General features: G+C 42.9%; 2 protein-coding genes across 7 annotated transcripts; one reads left to right on the top strand and one right to left on the bottom strand.

Moving 5' to 3' along the window:
• Positions 1 to 174: 174 nt before the first annotated feature.
• gpsm2 (G protein signaling modulator 2) lies at positions 175 to 16,936 on the top strand. Of its 6 annotated transcripts, XM_042095960.1 has the most exons (17): positions 175 to 430; positions 1,148 to 1,179; positions 1,425 to 1,460; positions 3,022 to 3,394; positions 7,846 to 8,067; positions 8,425 to 8,560; positions 9,026 to 9,165; positions 9,378 to 9,501; positions 9,763 to 9,878; positions 10,430 to 10,585; positions 10,743 to 10,851; positions 11,027 to 11,153; positions 11,882 to 11,958; positions 12,140 to 12,358; positions 12,796 to 12,958; positions 13,325 to 13,542; positions 14,862 to 16,936. In XM_042095960.1, exons 4-17 carry the CDS (start codon positions 3,240 to 3,242, stop codon positions 15,024 to 15,026), a joined length of 2,127 nt encoding a protein of 708 aa, XP_041951894.1. In that variant the 5' UTR covers positions 175 to 430; positions 1,148 to 1,179; positions 1,425 to 1,460; positions 3,022 to 3,239; the 3' UTR covers positions 15,027 to 16,936. The 6 variants fall into 6 exon arrangements, with proteins under 6 accessions (XP_041951894.1, XP_041951904.1, XP_041951885.1 ...); XM_042095970.1 differs by lacking the exon at positions 1,425 to 1,460 and having other exon boundaries at positions 12,179 to 12,358; XM_042095951.1 differs by lacking the exon at positions 1,425 to 1,460.
• Positions 16,776 to 19,654, bottom strand: LOC121712334. The gene is made up of 6 exons (XM_042096527.1): positions 19,418 to 19,654; positions 18,681 to 18,800; positions 18,137 to 18,514; positions 17,811 to 17,997; positions 17,623 to 17,696; positions 16,776 to 17,141 (listed from the first exon to the last, which is right to left on the bottom strand). Exons 1-5 carry the CDS (start codon positions 19,550 to 19,552, stop codon positions 17,677 to 17,679), a joined length of 840 nt encoding a protein of 279 aa, XP_041952461.1. The 5' UTR covers positions 19,553 to 19,654; the 3' UTR covers positions 16,776 to 17,141; positions 17,623 to 17,676.
• Positions 19,655 to 19,736: the final 82 nt, after the last annotated feature.

Here is a 19,736-nt window from a genome sequence, read left to right as displayed (position 1 = left end):
AAACACCAGTTATTAATGCATTGTGTATTTATAATTTCCCACACTTACCCTACAGTGCATTTCACGTTTTTTTTTTTTTTGTCATTGAAATAGTGCATTCAAATTTGATTGGTTAGTAGGTAGTTCTGTGAAGGCGTGGTTATCTTTGAATTCTTCGATCTGATTTGCTAGTAGAATAACAACAGAGCCGCAGGCTCTGCCCCATGATTACGGCAACGTTGGTCTTTTTCGTCGAAGTGTAACGTTAGCAAAAAGTTTAGGGAAATGAGGAAAGAGCGGTACAATAAATCGCAATTGACATAAGCGACTTTTTAATTATATTATTTTAATATGGATTGTCCGTAAAATGAAATGAGTTGCCTGTGGAATTTATGATATCGAAGCACACCCTGGGAAGCTCCGGAAAGTAGAAAGTTAACGTTAACGGCTGGTAAGTAACATTAGTAATTGCCATTTAACGCCTAGGTTAGGTTAGGTTAGCATATGTTGAAAAGAAACCAAAAGACAAGGTTCATTTGGAAATCATCTTCTTTGTCACCGAGGAAGCAGCAGCGGCATGTGATCGCTATTCGCCTTCTTTTTAAAACTGTTAGCAGCTAGAACTCTATACATACATTTCCTATGGAATCCCATAGGAAAGCTTGGAGATATCCACAATCTTTCGTTGCATATCACATCAAATATATCTATCATATTAACGTTAAGTTAAATGAAGTTAAGCTTAACTGAAGTCACATGTAGCAAGTTATCAATAACACGTAACTCATTAATCACTTTTTATTGAGTTCAAATGTTTCATGTGTTAATTAATAGTCTATTCTTTTCTTTCAAAGCACAGTATTTTTTACGATTGATAAATTCTCTTTGAATTCAGTCCATAAAATCAATTAATCGCTTGCATTTTTAAAGCTTTGGCATTGTAACATACTTGTATTCGCCATGGTTTTAGACCAGAAATCCCTTTTAATGGTTGCCTTTATCTAGGCTAGGTAAGTAGGCAGTCTTCATTCTGAAGTAGCTGCTAGTTGTTTGCCTGACATCAATCACATTTTCTGAACACTGACGTTTGACAGGCTTCATCAGAGTTAACATTACTCTACGTAAACATCATTTCTCCAGCCTAATTTATTGTATTATTTCCTTTCAGGACTAAGAAAACAAAACGCATTATTACTACAGGTTAGTAGCATATAATCTATTCTTTGGCATTATGGATATCCGGTTTTTGCTTGCATGGGGCATTGCTTTGGGTCCTTCTTCCTTGTATTGTGAAAGTCTGTTGACAAACACTATTGAGTCAGTAACGTTAGAGTAGACTTCAGCCACACCTACTATTGAGAGCCTTTTGGGTTGTTGGTGAATTCTCCTAATGGGCCTTTACTTTTTTCAGTGTGTATGATTTTCTCTTGTGGCTTTGTTGATAGGAGACCTCCCTTAAAAGCAGCTACCAGAAGTTCAGAGTGGGTATATCATTGTCCTATACTCCTACACTAAAGTATTGAAAGCCTTTCTCAAATCATTTTTCTTGTTATCTGTAGCCCTTTTGTGAGATGGTTGGTCCTTTTGTCAAAAAAGCAGCTCATCATGATTTATACCATATGCATGAACCAAAATAGAAAAAAAAGCAAGGTCATGATTTATTATTTTCTTCATTGATGTGTTGCGGCAGTTGATGGCTTTTGAATAGCTTTGTTCAGTCGGTTAGTCCAATTTGTGTGCCATCTTGTCTGGACAAATGAGCTCATTGGATTCAGTTGAGTGATTGTGTCCCCAGCAAAACTACCTTAGCCAGTCTGCAAGTCTCCTTTGTAACACTACTTTCATTTCCCCTGTTGTTGGTTCACTGGGTGTGTGCTTACTCACCTGTGCCTCAGTCAACCTAAATAAACAGTGTCACGTTTGCTCGTGCTTTGTGTAGTGTCGGAAACGGATAACCTGTTTGGAAGACAGGACACCGGTATTGCCAGTCCAGTGAAGACTAGAAGTCTAGATAAATGCATACTTGCATGGCTTTCCAAATCATGCTGTGTTGTGCTTTTTTTAACTTTCAAATATCTGACATTTTATATGCAGTCATCACATGGAATCCATTTCCAACAGCCCTCTTTTGTCATGGGTGGTTCAAATTATATGAATTGGGGTTTCTCTAGCACTACCTGAAGTGTAGAGGTTCAAGTTTCAGAGCTATAGGCCTAGGACTCCATGTGGAGTTCATTATGAACCATGACGTGATTGGGTGAGCTGCGTTTCTCTGAATTTCCAAGATGCTAAAGCCTTCAGCCAGCAGGACTGCATTGGGTCTTAAGCATATGGATTAGGAAGCATATGACTCATCAGGCTAATCATTTCAATGTCAAGCCATTTCAACTGTGTTTACAGAACACTAAGACTGATTCAGCATTGTGAGACTACTCTTTGCAGTGTTTGTTGACTTCATATAAAACTTTAATTGCATATTGCAGTGGTTTCAAACAAATTTTAGACAATTTTAAGATCTTTGTATAAGGAGCCCAATGCACTGTAGGCAAGAACTGGTTTCATCTTGCCCTTTGGTCTTTGTTCAACTGTCTTTATTTTTTGGATGAAGTTTCTCTTTGGGTTAAAAATGAAAGGCTTTCCCAAGCTTTACAGTTAAGTAGCCTTGCCATTTTTGTGCTTCACTTGCTCCTAATTGCATCACTTGCTCTCATTTTTAGAGAGCAGAACAATAGTTGCTTTTATACATCCCACAATTAGGTCATTAGGAATGGTTATATGGTGGAAACATTTAAATGTGGCAAACAAGCTAATGCACTTTCACTCCATCACTTTCACTTGCCATCTCTTGCTGGAGTCATCTCATGCCTAGATACACAGTCTCGATTCTGACACACACACCACACACACACACACACACACACACACACACACACACAGCTGCCTGCATTCACTCTGCTTGTTCACGCTGCTTGGTGGGTGTTGCCATGGCGTTATGCGCTCAGACTGAGGCTTCAAACACAGCATCTTGTGTTCCCTTTACAGAGAGCCGCAGAAGAGGGAATAAAAAGCACTAAACGCACAAGAGCGCTTAAGCCACAGGAGTGTGAAGAACCAGTACTCTTTTAGTGAACACGACGGCCTGGGCTCCCCATCTCAGCTGTAGCACTGTCGAAGGACACATTAAACCCTGTCTCCTACTCCCGACTGCCAAAGTAAACCAATGTCACTTCATCTGGACCACCCAGCAGGTCTTTTTTTGTATGTCTTTTCCCCCTTTGCCCTCCCTTTGGCAAATGTCTGACCAACTTTTCGGATCTTCTTCGGGATATCAGCTTTTATTATGCCCTTCAATGGATGCCAATGGCTCTCTGGTTAGCATGCGAAGTGAGGACCAGTCCTCCCATGTCCGCTACAGGTAGGCATGCATACTTTGTTATGCTTTTTTGTTCTCATGGGTTTTGTGTTTTAAGAGTTTTAAGAGATGTGGTCAAATGAAACGAATGGGATAGTTTCCTTGCTCATACTATTTTGACACCTCTATATGGGGAGTCCAAACGTGGTAATACTTTGCCTCCCTGAAGTGATGTCCATTAAAAGTTTTTTTTTTTTTAAGTCAGCTGTTCCCGTTCACCATGGTTACGGTGAAGTGTTCTGATTTTGTGGGGCTCCATCAGTTGCTGAGATGGGGCTGCACCTGGTGCTTCTCTGTAGGGCTACTCCGAGGGGTCCCTCTCTCTGCTCACTTCATTTTTAATGTCCCACTCAAATATTTATGATTATTTCCCTTTGTTTTTTTGTTCTGCATTCTAATGCAAACATCTGCCCCTCGAGTCACCTTAATTAGGCTTGATTATTTAAGTGTGGACTCACAATTGGATTCTGATTCAAAGGGTGTCAATACGGTATGATATTTATTCAATACATTATTGATGTGCTTCTCGCTCACAAAACACATCCTCTGTGATGTGTTTTTGGTATTGTAATGCAGATAATTGGGATGATCATACACCTTTTGGTAGGCCTTTCATAACACTGTTTTGATGTCACACCAATGACACACCAATGTAAATTTGGCTGCTGTGAGAGAAGTGGACCTTGCATACAAAATGATGTAAGAAAAAGAAAAAGAAAAACAATGTAAACTGTTATGTAGCAAGTTTTGTAGCTACTGAATTGAAGGAAATTTACAAACACATGCAATCATCTCAAGGTTGTTTTTTCTCCTCTGTGACCTGAGAATTGTAGACAAAAACAAACGTTTAGAGGCAAAACCCATTCATTGTCCTGTAAGACACCTCTTAGTGAGTGTGTCTAATCACCAGTACCCACAAAGAGAGGGGGTAGAAGAGGGGGAAGATAATGGGAGGGAGAGAAAGAGAGCATGAGGGAGAGAGAGAGAAGTAATCGTAGGTGACTGGCTAGGGGAAAGGGTCATCTTAGATTATCCCCCGAAACGCTGACGGCTCAGTTCTCCCCAATCCCTCTCCTGCCCTCTCAACAACAACAAAGATGCCGCCTCTAAAGGTCAACTCCGTTCTAAAACTTCAATTAGCAGACGGCAGATCCTGAATTTATTCGTTTCAAGCATTGTTTTGTAAAATATATACATAAGCTTCAAGTTCAGTTGAAGTGAGTGGTAAGGCTGGCCGCTGATACTTGGTTGTTTTAGTGTCAGATGCCGCCACAGGGCTAAAGTATGTCTATGTACGAGTGCAGTCGTGCTGGACTGCCGTCTGAGTGGAAGCCGCCCCCGCCATCTCCAAGGAGATCTCTGCAGACCAAAGGTGCCGTGGTCCCCAAGGCCCCGACACGCTTTAGATGCCGCGCAGGTTCCCAGGGTGCTTCTGTAGTTGTGTCGAGCCAGATGACATCAGGTAGGGTCCTCCTAGCACTGGTCATTAGCCCAGCGAAGTAGGCAAAGGAAACCCTGTTGTTTCTCTGTGTTGTCTCTGTCATGACTTGATATGGAACAAGTAGCCCAAGCAATTTGCTTATTGATCTAATTGGAAAATGCCTTATTCTCCAACAAGCTTAATCCTCAGAAAAGCCTGAAGCTGATTAGCTGCGTTGAAGTATCTCTGTGTCTTCTGTCTGTTGAAAGAGTGTCCATGTATTTATTGTAGTGTCCTTATTAACCTAAGGAACATTAATGTACTGTAGAGTCTGCAGCCGGTTGCCTCAGCAGCTCAGGTTTCTCATTGTCCTCCTCAGTTCTCACTGTCCTGCTTATGAGAAACCTCATTTGACTCATCTCTGAGATGTATAGTGCTGGCTTTGTGTTGCTCTTGTGTTACTCATATGTCACAATAGGGTTAATTCTGTGTACAGTAAACCATGTTTCAGATAATTAAAATGGTCAGTCTACTGGCATATTGCCTCTGGAAGCTCAATTCCAAATGTACTGCCCTACCAGTCAGTACACAGGTGTCTGACAACTGGTTTTATTGCATTCTTTAATTCAGTGTTTCTTAACTGGTGGGTCGGGGAACCGTTTTGCCGTTTTGGGTGGGTCGCAGAGCTTGTGGTTAAAAATAAATAAAATAATAAAACGCCAATTTAAAATGCTACCTTATCAGATCTAATATTGGACCTTTATTTTGATAAACTTTATTCGTAGCCTACATATCAGTCATTGCCATGGAGATAGACAATGTTTATGTGACAGGTCATGTTAGACATAATTTTAGTGGTGAACGCAAGTAGGCTGCTACTCTGAATATTTGAAGTAGCCTACAGTAGGCTCAGATATGGATTCACTTAAACTGAGGACAAAATAGGACAAAAAATCCCATTGTGTGGTGTGCAGTAGATGGCTGGCACATAAGAGCATGAAACCATCAAAACTAAAATGCCACATGGAAACAAGGCACCCCTGTCAAAGTGATACCTGTCGAGTACTTTGAAAGGTGACATCAAGAGTTGAAGACTTCACAAATGTAGGCTAATGCCAAACATCCGCATGTTCCAAACAAGTAGGCCTACAGGCACTTCGCTTACCATGTAGCTCACAATATCCATTGGCTTGAACGCTACAATATATGGGTCGCGACTTTATGAACATGGGAAATTGTGGGTCCCAAAGCCAGACCAGTTGAGAACCCCTGAATTTAATTCATTTTGATCCAAATAAAATAGATAAACCGACTAGTTGTTCCTACTTGCCATCAAAGCTGTTTACTATGTAGTTTGTGCTGCAGGGTTGAAAATTTGAATATAAATTTAAGAACCGTTTTTAAAACACAATAGGCCTATCTCCTTTCAGCTAGTTTGTTAATGCCTGATTAAGAAAACAAATAGTCCTGGACAATGAAGCCTGCTAATAGTTAATGTGTTTAGGCTCAACAGATCAAGGCTAGATTGGATTGGCCGCATACTAAGGACTTACTGTACAGCCTGTTTTATTGCACAAAAGAGCTGTGCATGAACATATATGATAAATATCACATCAGATTGCATAGAGGGTACAATTAACCTATTCTTTTTTTTTTGTCAGAAATACATTCCACAAATCTATATGACTTGACCACATACCACATTGTTTTAGATGTGCTGAGCTAGTGGTTAGGATGCTGTAGTTAGGAATTCAGCCTCCTTGGCCTCAGACATTGTGCTGGCTAGCTGTTATGAAGGAGGCGATGCGTCAGGCAAGGGAACGCTCCATTTGGGCTCCTCAGGAAGGCTAGCCTTGTCATTTGGGTCAGCCTTGTGGTCTACAGGAAGCACACTAGGCTAGAGAAAGAAAAAATAGTCTACAGCAGCAAGTGCTGCATTGGCCCATACTATGATTAGGAGGCAGTGTTTTCTAAACTTTCTCTTTTGACTGCGGTTCAAGGCACAGAAGTTACAGGAAGAAGAAGTGCCACTCCATGTGGTTTTGTTGTGGGAGTAGTCTTCTCAAGACATGGTTAGCACGCAAACTTGACAAATGACCCTAAGTTGGTAGAGCAGCTGAGCTTCTCTGATGTTCCAGGCAGACTTCTAAATCTAAATCCCCTATATGCGTGCATTCATGCAACCAGTGCCATAAATATGGAGAGAAGGCGAGATCTTGAAATAATGATCCATGTTTTTACTGTTATAAATATGTAATTTGCCTGTCTACAGTATCATTGAATGTAGAGGAGCTTCTCATTAAACTGCAATGTAACTGTAACTCATGTAAAAGTATGAGTTGTGAAATTGTTGTTGTGTGACCACTGATGGTCATATAACCAGCCGGATAAAACATTATTCCAGTCTTCCATTATTCAAGTCTTACAATGTGATTAAAGGTGCACTTCTCTTGACAAATTAGGAACCTACAGGGCTGCTTAACTCCATGTAACCTCCTGTAGGAGTTCCTTAAACACTCCCTCCAGGCCTAACATTCTTAACAGTAAAGGAAGGAATTGTACAACGCTGAAGCCACATATCTAGGCCCCACCCTATCTTCAAGGGGCAAGGTTCAAAGCGTTAAGTCCTATGTTGCAGTAGTGTACAACTACGGGGAATGTGGACTGTATGTGTGGGTGGAAATGATTACAGCAGTAATTGCATTTAATGTTTTTTTTTTTTTTTTTTTAAACGCCTCCTCAAGGCGGAGTTTGAAAGAGGACAGAGTAAAGAGGCTGAAAGTGCAGGGAAATTAAATGCTGTTGTGAACTGCTAATTTTAAGCCTCTTTTGCTTTCATTTCCGATGTGCCTTTAGTCCACAGCGCACAAGAAGCGGTTGCCAGACTGTGAACCTTTCTCACATTTTTGCCTATGTTGTGGGCAAGCAGTTAGAACAGGACTTTCTTGGGTTTGACGTGCGATGTTTTGGTGTTAGTCCATGAGTTGGAGTTGACGTGGCTCCGTCTCTTGTGTCTGTGTCCTCTGCTGTCCAGGATGGAGGCCTCCTGCCTAGAGCTGGCCCTGGAGGGGGAGCGCCTCTGCAAGCTGGGCGACTACCAGGCCGGGGTCTCTTTCTTCGAGGCGGCCATCCAGGTGGGCACGGAGGACCTGCAGGTGCTCAGCGCAGTCTACAGCCAGCTGGGCAATGCCTACTTCCACCTGCACGACTTCGCCAAGGCGCTGGAGTTCCACCACCACGACCTCACCCTAACCAGGTCAGCCACCCTTCTGACAGTATTTTTTTTTTTGACACTGCTAGTGCTAACCCTATGGTTATTTGGAAATGGGCTTGGCTTTCTCTCAAACATAAATCATTTGTAATTTATTTGTCCTTCTTGTGGAAATGTATCACTTCACATGAAATATGACAGAAAAAAACCCTTCAGTTGCTCTTGACACAAGAATGAACACACTAAAATACACACATGCAATGAATCAGTTGATGAAATGAACTAACACTGAGAAGGAACACATTACTGTGAATTTCTGTAAATATGAACAGATGTTCTGGCCGAGAATGGCTTGGTTCTCGACCAAGCGTCTGGAAATTAACTCTGTTGTGTACTCCTCAGGACCATTGGGGATCAGCTTGGCGAAGCTAAAGCCAGTGGGAACCTTGGGAACACTTTGAAGGCGCTGGGTCGCTTTGATGAAGCTATTGTTTGTTGTCAAAGGCACTTGGATATAGCCCAGGACCTGAACGATAAGGTGGGGAATTCCTGTTTTTTATCTGGGAAATGTATGAAATGTTGAGAGGGATTTACTAACTGCTGAAATAAATGGGGATTCATAGCTTATTACAAAAATATTAGATAGTATGTACCCTTTTGGATAACTCCTGCTTCCTGTACGTTTTAAATGCTATTTATTTTTATAGACTATCTTGTGCTCTCTATGTAGCATCTAAAATTTCAACATGGTTTGTCAATTAGCCAATCATCAAACTTCCAGAGGTTCCACAGGCAACCCTGTCAGCCACTTATTGTGTCTGTATATTGCACACTGAGGGACATGGTTGGATTCCATTGCTGGCTAAAAGTGGTATCTATTTCCTTTCAGGAGTTGAGACAGGTTATTTTCAGACCAAAGGCTTCCTGGTGTTCCGTCTGATAGGTGTGGTCCACCCAATGTTTTTGTTTTCCCTAAGAGTGTTTTTCTTGCTTTTCTCGGCAGGTCGGCAAGGCGAGAGCACTTTATAACTTTGGGAATGTGTACCATGCCAAGGGTAAGAGTATCTGCTGGAGCGGGGCAGACCCAGGAGATTTCCCAGAGGAGGTCATGACAGCACTAAGAAGAGCCGCAGATTACTATGAGTGAGCCCTGGGGGGTGTGTGTGTGTGTGTTTACATGTATGCATGTGTGTGTAGTAGGCCATACATGTAGGTGTCGGGTGGATGAGTTAAACAAGAACTACAATGTGTGTGTTTATGCAAAGTGGGCCTTATCAATGCATTTCAAAATGCAGGCCTGCATGTGTAAACCTGAGCTTTGTGTTTGTGTTGCTTGTGATGATTTAATGGTGCAGTGGGAACCTGGCTATTGTGAAGGAGCTTGGAGACCGGGCAGCCCAAGGCCGGACCTATGGTAACCTGGGTAACACGCACTACCTGTTGGGAAACTTCCGGGGAGCAGTGGCGTTCCATGAGCAGGTGTGCATTTAATGCCTTTTAAAACATATGATGATGATCAACCATTAGATATACCGTTATCAACACCTTATTGATAAATTAAATAACAATAAATGTTCCCCTGCAAACAATGGAGCTGTTAGTCCGAGAGATTTAAATTTAAAAAAAGTCCGAACAAGGCAATCTGTGCTCCCAAAAGGCACCATTTGAGACTCCAGTGGTTCATTGTCGGGTAGATTTTAACAGGAGTGCTGTTTGTGCTCTGCCCTTATTTCTGCCCAGCGGCTGTTCATAGCGAAGGAGTTTGGTGACCGGGCAGCGCAGAGACGAGCCTGCTGCAACCTGGGCAACGCTTTCATCTTCCTGGGGGAATTTGAAATGGCAGCAGAATACTACAAGTGAGCCAGACATTCATTCATCACCCAGTAATGAGGTTTTCTGCTCCCGGCCGCCGGGCTGAGAAAACAAACGCTCCTCTTCGCTCGGCTCTTGCTTTTTAAAAGTCACCTTCAGGGGCTGGCAAACTTAAGTTATTTTTTTCTTTTAAAAAAAAAAAAAAACCTAGAACTTTTTTTCCAACAAACTTCACCAGTGATTTGTATAGAGACACCAGTCCAGATATAGCGGTTACTTATTATTTAGATTGCTGTGTAGTAGCGTACATATAGGTCTATAGGTGTGGCGCTGAAAAGTGATTTCCTCATAACGCTACGGCCTGTTAAGCTTATTTGAATTGCATCCCTCTTCAGAGGGACAAAAACACACAGAGAAGGGAAACCGTGTCAGTGTAATTAAAAGGGTGGTATTATGAACACAATAGTCCTGGAGTCAAGTCATACACAAATGGGTTCGTAGCACTGACGAAGAGACAGGATTATAGTGTAAAGTGTAAAGTCACTCTGTCTGAGGGTGTGTGTTTTACATGTACTGTATGTGTGTGTGTGATTAGGAAGGCGCTGCATTTGGCTCGGCAGCTGAAGGACCGGGCAGTGGAGGCTCAGGCCTGCTACAGCCTGGGAAACACCTACACCCTCCTGCACGACTACGAGAGGGCCATTGACTACCACCTCAAACACCTCATCATTGCACAGGACCTCAACGACAGGTAATGTATACACACACACACACACACACACACACACACAAAAAAGACACACACACACCACTCCATGCATGTCTTGCCACATATTTTAACGTTATACCAATATGGCTGTGCTGTTTGTGCTTGGGAAATTAATGAGGTGTGTGTTTGTTCCCTGTAGGATCGGAGAAGGCCGGGCCTGTTGGAGTTTAGGGAATGCACACACAGCCTTGGGAAACCACGACCAAGCCATGCACTTTGCAGAGAAACATCTAGAAATCTGCAAAGAGGTATTGGCCATTTTCCACATGTACAATTCCTTCTGTGGCTGTGCTGTTGTTTATAAACGCTCTGATCTGATGCATGTGGTCACAGACTTCACCTCACATTATTATGATTTTCAAACACTGTGAGTGTGTTTGCGTGTCCCTGATTGACCTGCTGTGTGGTTTGTGGTCACTCTAGACCGGGGACCGCACCGGAGAGCTGACGGCCCGCATGAACGTGTCCGACCTGCAAATGGTGCTGGGTCTGAGTTACAGCACCAACAACTCTGTCCTGTCAGAGAAAGAGATCGACTACAACCGAGCAGGTAACCCACAGGTCATACCGCTTACCAGCAGAGACTGATTTATATGCCATCTAACCATAAAAAAAACTTGCTGACTTCTGTTGAACACAAAAAGAGCCCAATTGTTTCATTGTGTGGTGTACATAGGAAGTTCAGATTGGCTGTTTTTTGCAGCCGGTGCACAAAGTCGTGACACTGGATGCTAGTAATGCAACATGCTGTGATTGTATCTGCAGTTGGACATGGGCATGAAATTAGTTTAAAGTGGCATGAAAAAGCATTAAATGAGATTTGCTGATACCTGCAGAAACCCTATACAGTCAGCCCGTGTTCAGGGGGTCCACAAGACATTTGTCTGTTCTCTATTTCTTTGATATTCTTTCTGTATCCATGGCAGTTAGACCAGAATCAAAATATCTGAATATAGTTCAGACTAATTCATATTCCAAACCCAACACTAATAATTATTTTTTTATATTATTTTGCCACATACTGTATCATGGAGATTGACTATTGCCATCCAGCCTGATTAGGATGCTGATTATGATACTGCTGTATTATGGCACTACAAGTGTAATAATGTTTGGTTACTAATACTAAAGCAAGCTCTGGCAACAAGTTAGGTAGGTTTGGTGAGTCAGGTTATTTTGTATTTGTCAGAGCTAAGAGGCTAATTTCATATTCAGTCTGAAGTACCTAGTTCATTTTTAGGGGCCTTGATTCAGTAGTCTATGTGTTTTTTCTTTTAGGGGCACGGCCAAGAATGAGCAGGCGCCACAGCATGGAGAACCTGGAGCTGATGAAACTAACTCCCGACAAGATCAATGTAAGTGCTGTCAAACTGTTTTATGATATTTTCTAACATATTTATTATTTATTAGTTGTAGCAACTGCTTCATTTATATGCAAGATTACTTACCTGTGTTTAAACGTCAATGTGTACTATCTCCTCATACAACAGTCGCAGTTAGTTGTAATCAGATTCTTGTCATTTCTTTACCTTTTAGCGTGTGATGGTCCATGACTTGCGTACTTCTCGTACACAGGGACAGAAATGGGCCAGTGACATCCTGACCAAGCCAGCCAAGCCCAGCCTGGGCAAGTCCTCGTCCAGACTCTTCTTTGTGAACCGCTTCAGGGGGAAGAAACACAAGAGTGGCTCCACCAAAGTCCTGCAGGACAGCAGCAACACTCAGGACGCCACGCAGGGCCCCGGGCCTCAGAAGGTGACCTCACCAAGGCCTGATCTATTTGATCCTTAGATTAAAGATTTTATTATGATTATTTATTTAGATTAAGGTTTTTATACGTCTGTTTTGTTACCCTCTCCTCCCCTAAGGTTAATATTCAGATTATCTGTCAGATTGAATATTTATTGCTCTAGGAAAGTCGTGATGCAGTAGGTAGCCAGTTTGACACAAGGCCAGTCAATGTTAATAAGTCTCTTGTTAAAGTCTGTTTGAAGTCGTTGATTGTGCCCATCCATCAATTTCAAAGTTAAACTATGTGGACTGCCCTCTGGACTGGATTGAGCCAATCACAAGCTCCTCAAACACCTCCGTCCTATCAAACCAAATTATTAACCAAGTTCCAGTCGTTCTGTGCCGCTCGTGGTACGCTCTGCTTACATCATGTGTTCACGACGGCTTGTCGTGTTTTTCAGAGGGCGAGTGTGGACACGCTGGGAGACGAGAGCTTCTTTGACCTGCTCAGCCGTTTCCAGAGCAACCGCATGGATGACCAGCGCTGCGCCATTCTGGACAGGAAAAGCAGCGCGTCTGCACCGTCCAGTCCCTCACGGACACCGCCCACCGGCATGAAGAAATGTGAGCTGCCTCTCCAGTCTCTCTCTCTCTCTCTCTCTTGGTTTGAAATGACCGGCCTCTTCTCCTCTGTGATCTGGTCGACACATAGATCATATGGAAGCAATTCAGGAAAGAGCAGCTTGGGAGGCCAGTCCAGAGTTATTAATCAGCTGCTGTCTTTAGATCCCTTCAGTAAAAAGACAAGTTGTTAATAGTTAGCTAATAGCCTCTTTGTGGTTTGGTTTGAACGAATATTGTTAAATCTCCAGGTACTCTTGAATTTTCAGGACCATAAGCCCAACTTTGATGTAAGGAGCATGGTTTTGGTTTGACTGAAATTGCAACTGTAGTTTACTGCGACAATAATAGATGAACATTTCTCTGCAGCGTTCTCGGAGGCGTCCCCTGGCCAGGAGCCGTTCTTCAGCCTGGTGGCGAGCACTCAGGGCCGTCAGCTTGACGACCAGCGCGCGGGCACGGGCGGCAGCCTGCCAGGCCTGCGGCTGACGCAGCACAGGAGCCAAGCCGTGCTCAACCAGCTGATGGCCAGCGCCGACAACAACGAACCCGACGACCAGTTCTTCGACATGCTGGTCAAGTGCCAGGTAAAGTGTGACCTTTTAAACCAAGGAGAAAACCTCTCAGGGTGCAGATCTCATTTTGTTTGTTGCCTGGTATTGCTTTTCTAAGCAGATTTATTATGTGTTATTTATAGGATTCAGCAGGTCCAGAACAGATTCACAACCATTTAATACACAACCAGATAATTTAATTTATAGAAGTTTTTAGGGAAAACGGTCATGCCTGATTGATTAAAATATGTCAAAATTTTACATCTGTATTTAGTATTAAACAATGCCATCACCTTATAGCCTAGAAATCTAGACGCACCCTAGCGGCGGCAAATTAATTTGCTCAGCCTGTACATCTAGTAGCAAACCATAGGAATTTCTATTGGTTAACACCGTGGATGTTATCCAATCACAGCGCTCTATTTTGTTAGAGTCTTAAGGCGGGCTTAACAGGATAACGACAGTCCTGCGACGGTGAACAACAAGGAAGGTGGCTATGGCGAACGAAGAGCGGTTGTTTGAATCGGCTTGGCGTCAACTTTGGAGGAGTTGGACTTGTGCTTTTCTTTGAAAGTTGAGCAACACAATGCACTTAAGTCATTCCTTTCGAAGAAGTATGTATTTGCCGTTTTGCCGACCGGATACGGATATGGTCGTAGCGATGGCCTATTGCATGCCTAGGCAGTTTGAAAGACAATTCTCTGCCCGCCCCTTGGATTAAGCGAGGTGAATGGCTCAATTCCAGACTATACATTTCAATGATATAGGATGGCCCGCCAGGCTAATCACCTTAGTCCAGGCATACTAAAATAGTGCTCTGGCCAAAAGTAAATCCACTCTGCTTTTCATGATGGAGGTCTTTGCTTTTCCTTTTTCCTGATATACAGAATTGTTTCTGTATATCAGGAGACCTTGTCAGAGATTATGCATGATGTATGATGAATTGCTCCATTGGCGTCTCCTCTGTCCAGCAAACATAGGGTGTTTTGGGGGAAAAACCCATATAGACCGGTTCCACCCTCCCTGACAACCGTCTGAAGATGGTTCCATTCGTGTTGCGTCTGCTGCAACAATTAGCTTCCACTATAATCAATGAAAGTTGCTACACCAGACGTGATAGCGGCGCGTACATTAAAAAAAAAAATAGACCAGCCTTCTAAAATGTGTTGTACGTGTCGCCAACGGAACGCTTCAGTTACGTGCCCGGTGTAACTTCACTATCACTGTTTACAACCATTTCCCAGTTCGCTATACTGTATACTGATAAAAGTTATTTAGGTGTGTTCAAAATGTCTTGGTGCTGCATTGCTCATCCCCGGTGCCTCTCCTCTCTCTGTCCTCTCCCTGCCCAGGGTTCTCGTTTGGATGACCAGCGGTGTGCCCCCCCACCTCCCCCCAGCAAAGGCCCCACGGTGCCCGACGAGGACTTCTTCAGCCTCATTATGCGCTCCCAGGCCAAGCGCATGGACGAGCAGCGGGTCACTCTGCCCGCCAGCGCCAGCTGCCACCAGCTGTAGTGTCCGCCCTCACCCCAGCCGCCATCACAGCTCGGCACATCACAAACTGCTCCTGTACTGCAGCGCATGCGCGTCCATACAGGGTATGCGTATAGATGGCGGTGCAGAGACCGTCAAAGAGTTTGGGGGTCAGTTATATCTCAGCGCTAGAAGATTTCCAGGAAATTAACTGGACGTGGAATGGGAAAATGGCTGTTTTTGTCAAAACGGCACAATTTTCCTAAACTCAGGTTCCATCCTCTGACCAGATTTCTGAACAAACAGTACTACACTGTAAGAGTGTTTGGAAAAATTGGTCTGTCAGATTTTATGTTTTTATTTTTACATTTACTGCATAGTATTCCAATTTAACCCTTAGTGTATCTAAGTGTTGAGATACTTGACTGCAGTTTTGTGTATTTATTTTGGCTGATTTCATTTGAGTTTTTCTTCCTTTCATCCTGTAAGTGTATACTGCCACTTCACTTCTCCTTTCATCCTGTAAGTGTACACTGCCACTTCACTTCTCCTTTCATCCTGTAAGTGTACACTGCCACTTCACTTCTCCTTTCATCCTGTAAGTGTATACTGCCACTTCACTTCTCCTTTCATCCTGTAAGTGTACACTGCCACTTCACTTCTCCTTTCATCCTGTAAGTGTATACTGCCACTTCACTTCTCCTTTCATCCTGTAAGTGTATACTGCCACTTCACTTCTCCTTTCATCCTGTAAGTGTACACTGCCACTTCACTTCTCCTTTCATCCTGTAAGTGTATACTGCCACTTCACTTCTCCTTTCATCCTGTAAGTGTATACTGCCACTTCACTTCTCCTTTCATCCTGTAAGTGTATACTGCCACTTCACTTCTCCTTTCATCCTGTAAGTGTACACTGCCACTTCACTTCTCCTTTCATCCTGTAAGTGTACACTGCCACTTCACTTCTCCTTTCATCCTGTAAGTGTATACTGCCACTTCACTTCTCCTTTCATCCTGTAAGTGTATACTGCCACTTCACTTCTCCTTTCATCCTGTAAGTGTATACTGCCACTTCACTTCTCCTTTCATCCTGTAAGTGTATACTGCCACTTCACTTCTCCTTTCATCCTGTAAGTGTATACTGCCACTTCACTTCTCCTTTCATCCTGTAAGTGTACACTGCCACTTCACTTCTCCTTTCATCCTGTAAGTGTATACTGCCACTTCACTTCTCCTTTCATCCTGTAAGTGTATACTGCCACTTCACTTCTCCTTTCATCCTGTAAGTGTACACTGCCACTTCACTTCTCCTTTCATCCTGTAAGTGTATACTGCCACTTCACTTCTCCTTTCATCCTGTAAGTGTACACTGCCACTTCACTTCTCCTTTCATCCTGTAAGTGTATACTGCCACTTCACTTCTCCTTTCATCCTGTAAGTGTACACTGCCACTTCACTTCTCCTTTCATCCTGTAAGTGTACACTGCCACTTCACTTCTCCTTTCATCCTGTAAGTGTACACTGCCACTTCACTTCTCCTTTCATCCTGTAAGTGTATACTGCCACTTCACTTCTCCTTTCATCCTGTAAGTGTACACTGCCACTTCACTTCTCCTTTCATCCTGTAAGTGTATACTGCCACTTCACTTCTCCTTTCATCCTGTAAGTGTACACTGCCACTTCACTTCTCCTTTCATCCTGTAAGTGTATACTGCCACTTCACTTCTCTCTTAAGGTTTTTAATTCCCACCAGATTTCATTGTAGAGTTTAGAAAGGTACAGTTCTCTATAATTATATTTTTTTAATTGTCCATATGTGTGTAAGCAGTGTGTGCATGAGAAAATCTGTTATGTGTTTGGTAAAACAATGAACTCCATAATGTATAGCTCCCTGATATCCTTTTGTACTTAGCATTTTGAAGCACAGGGAATAAAACCTCATTTGTGTATAACTCTCTGGTGTGGTTTTAAATGTGATGTGAGATGCCTTACAGAGTACATACATGTTTTATTGGTTTATGCAACACTTTTTCTTACCAACTTCACATATTAAGTAAACTGCTACAGATCTTTCTTTTCCATATATATATTTTACATTACATTGTCCGGTGATTCATTTGAACCCATGAGTCTAGAGCCGTAGATATACAGCGCTGCATAAGTCCTTTACTGTACGTACACACCCAGGGTGTCGAGCTGCAAAATGAACGGAAGCCATTGATTTTCTACGAGACCCCGTGTCTCTCTGCAGCAAGAAGTTAAAAAGCTGTTGGTGTCGTGTTTTGAGCGTCAGGAGCGTCAAACAGAAAGTTCAAGCTTGGTCAACTTTATGGTAAGAATCAATTAAATGAACATGGTGTCTGAAATGTTTTTTTTTTAATATGCTGAATAACTTTACATGATTTAAGTTATGGATAGTAGTTGCCAGATGTTGACAATGACCATCATTCAAATTTTACTTCTTGATAAAGTAATTCTTAACATGAAATGAAGTTAATTTATGTAAGGATACAGTTATTTTAAAAATGTAACATATGACTTAACAGTCCAGCTGGTGTGTGGAATACCTCTTAAGTTCAAGCATCGAAAGCAGGGCACATTTTGCAACTCTAGTCAAGATCTTGGTGTGTAAGCACAGTTAGAGGCAGGCTTGTATGTTTGCCTCATGGGGGTGTTGATAGTATCTTAGTGCTTAATTGGCAGTGCTTTGGCCACAACTTCAGAGAATACAAATGGAAATTTATACGGTTATGAGGGGTCCTCAGAAAATGTCCTGTCCCAAAAGGGGTTTTTGGAACCAAAAAAATTGAGAGCCCCTAATTTAGGATAATTCAGTTTGAGGTGGTACCGTAGAAGGATCTGTGTGTGTTTTGGTTGAGGCAAATGTTCCTTCATCCTGAGTTTGCTGTTGCTGTTGTTCTGTGGTCTCAGGAACTGGAAAGTGAGAACTACAGTCTCTCTCACAGTCTGAGTCTGTTCCACCATCACCCTCTCCTCTACATGGTACAGTATCCTGGAGAGATAATAGAGCAAAAGTGAGTTAACATGGTTCCTGATACAGTGGATGTCCACTAAACAGGTGTAGAGCCTTTTTGTAACAGATAACCACCCATTATTTTGCTATATAAATTATGAGGACCTTATGAACTTACATGTGACTCTTGTGCTTGGAGCTGTCTGTTAAAGTTAGGTCTTTCTTTATCAAGGGAAGCCCTTCTAGCAGCTGGTCCTGTCTGAGCTCTCATCACGTGACCCTCGGTGTTGGAGAGGCTCTCTGGTCTATCGGATGAATCCTCGCTCTCCTCTCTGCGTTGGCGACGCTGTGGTATCTCCTCTGGTTCACGTGGGATCTCTTGATGGCTCACGGCTTGACGCTGCTCCATCCCTTGCTCGGTCTGGGTGGCAGCATCCACAGCTACACGATCGTCACCGACAACAATCTCTAGAGCAGCCTGGGCTTGGGGTACCGCGACAGGAGGAGGGGCCCTTTGGTTGCCCCACTGTCGGAGGGCCCTGATGCATACATGGCCCTGAGTAGTGCAAGGAAACAAACGAAAGCATCCTATGGGTTAATTCCATTCTGTAAAACACATCCTCATGCATAGCCAGCCCAGAGTCTGCTTTGTTTTGAAGGCAAATTGTGAATGTGAATTTACAAAAAGTGGCAGAAAAGTTAACTTTAAATGTTACACTTACCAGAATAATTACTAGAAGAGTCAGGCCGATCTTCAGGAGGTCACCAACCGGTGCATGCTTTAACACCACTATGGGGGCCCATAATCCGTATTTCTTGTAGCAATTTGCACATGGATCATCCTTAGCAAGGAGAAAAGACGAATATGTTGCCGTTCATTTGTGTGTGTGTGTGTGTGTGTGTGTGCATAATTTATTTACCAGCCTGTATTCAAATTCAGGGCTGCCAACATTTGAATTAAAAAAAATCAGTTGTTCACCAATTTCTCTCCGTGTGTATGACGTTTATGCTTTAATAATTGCTACACTAACGAATTTGAATGTAATAATTCAATTAGCCGTTGCAGGGACATGCCGGATGGGGGCCCCTGCCCCTGCCCAGGACATTCCAAGAATCCAATCAGCAACCCCAAGTGTCACCCCAGCCTGGAAAGTCAGCCCGAACTGAGCCCTGCCCACAATATTTGAGTTCGGGAAGTTCGGCCTGAACCAGAGCTGTTTGGACCAATCAAATTGTCTGGGTGGGCTTTGTACGCTGATGGACAGATCTAGCTGTCGCTGTAAGCTAGACATTTAGATTTTGCTAAAGCGTCTGTTGTACAATTGTACAACAATTGTAAAATTTGAAAGATATGCCCTAAATGAAAATTAGGACTAAACCACAATAAGTCGCATTTAGCCTATTTAAATAAAACAGGCCTAGCCTACTGTCCATTAAGAAATTCGGTCTCATATCTTACCCCTCCTCTCATGCTTTGAGATACTGAATCGTAACGCAGCATGTCTGTGTAGTCAACCCAATCATCGTCTTTTCCCGTTGAATGCACTTGGGGTGAGTAAGCTAGCAGTAGGCCTAGGCCTAATTCTCTAATCATTTTGTATTTTATTGCGATAAAGTTGATCTAGCATGTAGGCGTTACTACAACACAAAAGTACAAAATGAAACACCCATACGAAACTGAAAGTGTTATATGAGCTGTTGGCTTCCTTGTATGTCACGCCTACAGGCGTGACATAACATGGCCATATGCCTCACCTGCACCTCCGAAGTTCTAGCGA

Source organism: Alosa sapidissima, chromosome 1 (assembly GCF_018492685.1).
Source record: "Alosa sapidissima isolate fAloSap1 chromosome 1, fAloSap1.pri, whole genome shotgun sequence".
Taxonomy (NCBI): domain Eukaryota; kingdom Metazoa; phylum Chordata; class Actinopteri; order Clupeiformes; family Clupeidae; genus Alosa; species Alosa sapidissima.
The sequence above is the reverse complement of the archived record's forward strand: the minus strand, read 5'-3'. Positions and strand labels throughout refer to the sequence as shown.

Excerpts from the sequence above, each read along its gene's own strand:
- gpsm2 (XM_042095951.1), top strand. The coding sequence starts at position 3,240 with ATGTCTTTTCCCCCTTTGCCCTCCCTTTGGCAAATGTCTGACCAACTT. Across the intron at positions 10,852-11,026 it reads ATCTAGAAATCTGCAAAGAG|ACCGGGGACCGCACCGGAGA; the intron begins GTATTGGCCATT and ends TGGTCACTCTAG. Across the intron at positions 13,543-14,861 it reads ACATGCTGGTCAAGTGCCAG|GGTTCTCGTTTGGATGACCA; the intron begins GTAAAGTGTGAC and ends CTCCCTGCCCAG.
- LOC121712334 (XM_042096527.1), bottom strand. The coding sequence starts at position 19,552 with ATGATTAGAGAATTAGGCCTAGGCCTACTGCTAGCTTACTCACCCCAA. Across the intron at positions 18,801-19,417 it reads CTCAAAGCATGAGAGGAGGG|GATGATCCATGTGCAAATTG; the intron begins GTAAGATATGAG and ends CTCCTTGCTAAG. Across the intron at positions 17,998-18,136 it reads TCCAAGCACAAGAGTCACAT|GATACTGTACCATGTAGAGG; the intron begins GTAAGTTCATAA and ends TTATCTCTCCAG.